Genomic DNA, 3,351 nt, shown 5'->3' on the forward strand with positions numbered 1-3,351 from the left:
CTATGCTCATTATTCATGCATTAATAAAGGCACTTGAAAGGTATAGTTTCATTATTCATTGACATCAAATTTCAAAGGCTCTGTTCTTTCCTATGAATTCAGATTAATTGTGCAAAGGTAAATCAGCAACTTTATGCAGAGGAGGCTACAGGAACTGCCCTTGCTTTGTGCTACATAACCACTCCAAACCTGCATCCCACAGTTTATAGAATGACAAGTTACTTGCTGACTCCAGTTTGTAACCAAATCACATGAATTTAACACTAAGTTTTTCAGCATTCCTCCCATCAGAGAGGGACAAGCACGGAGTCTATCCACACTTTCCACACCTTTAATCACCATCCCAGGAAGGGAAAAAATGGCACAGCAAGCTGCCAGCAGGGCAGAGGCACATAGATGGAAGTTACTGGAAGGAAATCTCCCAGGAGTCATATTTTGCTACAGGTTTTCTCCATGGAAATTCAGCTTCACCAATTCTGTGCAGTCTCACAGTGCACATCCCAGACTCAGAAGACTGCAATAATTTCTCAGCACACTAAATCAATTATATTTTGTTTCCTCATTTTTTAAGAAAGTTATCTTTATGAAGTAATACAAAAGGGATAGGCAGAGACTTCCTCTCCCTGCTTAGTTTCCTTTTATTTTCGAGAAGAGAATGTAAAAATATATTATTTCAAACAAAAATTAAAATATTGTAACTGAGCTCATAGAAAAACAATGATGAAGTCAATAAAAATCAGGCAAATTAAATTCTGCCAGCAAAGCCAACTGGACTTTTCCTATATGTTGAGTAGGACAAGGATCCACCCCTCATTATTTTAAAGAAAGTAGTGACAAAATTTTCAAGTTAAATGTGAGCAACTCTTCAAAAATACAAAGAATATATGCAAGTAAATTAACTTAAAATGAGACACTTCACAATTGTACATTTTTTTCTCCTGTATGATTCACTGAGCATAGATGACTGAACAATTTTGTTAATGTGTGAGCTGAAAAACCAGTTTGATTGTCCTGACACTTTTGAATCACATATGTCATTTTTTTGCATCACTCACCCAGTTATTCTAGTGAACACCATGTAGCTATCTGTATATTCCAGGATGAAAAATTAGAACTCTAGGTTTTAAAGCTTATTTATAAATATGCACTGAAGGTGAGAAGAACTTTGAATCTAAATAAACACATTATTTTTAAAAAAAATGAAATAATTCTATGCAAACCTTCAATTCCTCCTGAATTTTTTCCTCCTCCAATTTGGCAGCTTTCCGGTCTTCTATTTCTATTTTCCATTTTTCTGCCACTATTCTGGCTTTTTCTTGAGCCATAGCATCCCGGAATTTCTTTGTAATTTCAGCCTCCTTTTGTCTCCTTCAGAAAACAATTTGAAAATAAAAATAATTTATGACAATTATTATTTTTTAAAAAATGAGGATCAGCATTTGCTCACTGATTGCTACAAATAATTAGCATAAGAATTCATGGAAATATACAAGGAAAGAATTAAAATGTATTTAACAAGAGAACTACCACAAATCAGATCTGAGGAAACTATCCAGACAGCAGACATCTTAAATTTTTGATAAATGACTAATTAAACTAGCACCTTCTAAATTAGAAAAGTACTTCTTGGTTGTCTTTGAGTCATATCTTCCAGTTTTCCTTCCCTGGCTGAAAAAAATAGATTTTTCTATCAGTCTAGCAAAGCAAGATTGGGAATTTATTGTCTCTCAAATATGAATGCAAATGTGTGTCAAACTCTTTCACTAGATTTTTTTTTTATTAGTACTGATAATGTAAAAGCAATGCCAATCACAGATTGAAGGTTTTAATCCCTGATTAAATACCCAATCACTGTAAGCAAGGAGAGTCTCATATGTAAAGGAATAATATAATATAATCTGGTATTTAAACTGTCACGTTTCAGTGCTGCATTACAAAAGTAAGTGCAAGAGACAGGTGACCTATTTCCCAACAACATCAAGCATCAAAATACCTTTGAATCTCTCCCAAAGCCGGAAGAGGCCCTGCTGAAAACACCAGCATGGCACTTTGTGTAATCGGATTCTGAACTGCTGCGATGAGAATTAATACAAGCAATACGCAAATGAAACCAATTTAAAAGGAATTTATATAACAAATCCCCATTGTGGGCATAGCTGTGTGATACAACAAACATTTCTAAATTAATAATTTCAAACCCATTTTTATTTATCTACAAACTGGTCAGTGGTATAGTAAAATTCCCTGAAATAAAAAGGTTTTCTTCACTTTTTTATGAAAGAGACTTTTTGTCTTTCAGTATTCAATAAAAATAAAATTACATTTTTCACGTGCTGAAAAATTGCCAAGAGAAGTGAAAGCAATCGTTCACAAAATATACTTACCAGTTTTACCCACCATTACCTGCTACCTTTCTACAAGGCCATGTCTCCCATTATGCCAAGTGGGCCCTGAATTCAGATTCTTAAATCCTCACCATAGTTCTTCTGCCTCCTTCTGTGCTTGTTGCCTGGCTTGCTCTGCTATGAGCTCCTCTGATATCTGTTCATATAGCTTGTCACCTGGGGCTTCTCCCATAACCCAGACCCAGACCTCACCATCCTTCCCACGTAGCCACTCCACATGTTTGCCATTACCTGCAACAGCCACCAAGAACAAACAAAGAATACAAATACTGGCTCAGATTCTTATGTAAATATAGATGAAAAGATGTGAAATCTGCAATTTAGAAACATTAAGCGTGCAATTTACAATTCAGAATAAAACATTACTAAAATGTTAGATGAAAAATCTTCAGATTCAACTGATCTACAGTGCTGGGAGAAAATGGGTTTGTACACTCCAGATCACACAATCTTTAAAGACTTGGTGTCCCACAGAAATAAAGAATTATTAATTCTGACATGCACTTCCCAGAATTTAGTTATGATGATCCCTTTTCAATTGTATTTTCTTGCTTCACACAGCAAAGGATGAATGAAGAGAATGGAAAAAGACATGGACAACAACAACCAGTGATATTACATGACCAGCAATGTTTCAGCACTCAGAGAATGTCAAGTGTTGTGCGTACAGAGGCTTCACCATAACCTTTGCAAAAAATTCAGGAACTTAGAGCTCCCATTGCATGCAGAAAGAGTTTCAGAGAGCCTGCATACTCAGAGTACACCACTTAACACTGAAAAGGCTTCTCTGTTCAGGTAGGCATTTGAAAGGGATTAAGTTTCTGGTTCAGTTTTCATGAAAGACACCATACAAAAATCTAGAGTTACTGTGTTGACATATGCTCTTTGCAAAATAGACTATATTTGGTGAGTCCTCATGTCCAAGAATCAACTACAGGATTCCTGC

At 35.5% G+C, this 3,351-nt stretch overlaps 1 protein-coding gene across 1 annotated transcript in view; it reads right to left on the reverse strand.

Moving 5' to 3' along the window:
- The window catches only part of SH2D4B (SH2 domain containing 4B), a gene marked incomplete at its 3' end in the record, with an annotated part of 31,673 nt that overhangs the window by 18,442 nt on the left and 9,880 nt on the right, over positions 1-3,351 (reverse strand). Inside the window, exons 2-3 of the mRNA XM_010180193.1 lie at positions 2,477-2,636; positions 1,221-1,368 (exon numbers count right to left, since the gene is read on the reverse strand). Of these exons, the coding sequence (XP_010178495.1) occupies positions 1,221-1,368; positions 2,477-2,636 (308 nt within the window). The remainder of the gene's footprint in view (positions 1-1,220; positions 1,369-2,476; positions 2,637-3,351) is intronic.

The sequence above is a fragment of the Mesitornis unicolor genome, unplaced genomic scaffold (genome assembly GCF_000695765.1).
Source record: "Mesitornis unicolor isolate BGI_N332 unplaced genomic scaffold, ASM69576v1 scaffold37182, whole genome shotgun sequence".
NCBI lineage: Eukaryota > Metazoa > Chordata > Aves > Mesitornithiformes > Mesitornithidae > Mesitornis > Mesitornis unicolor.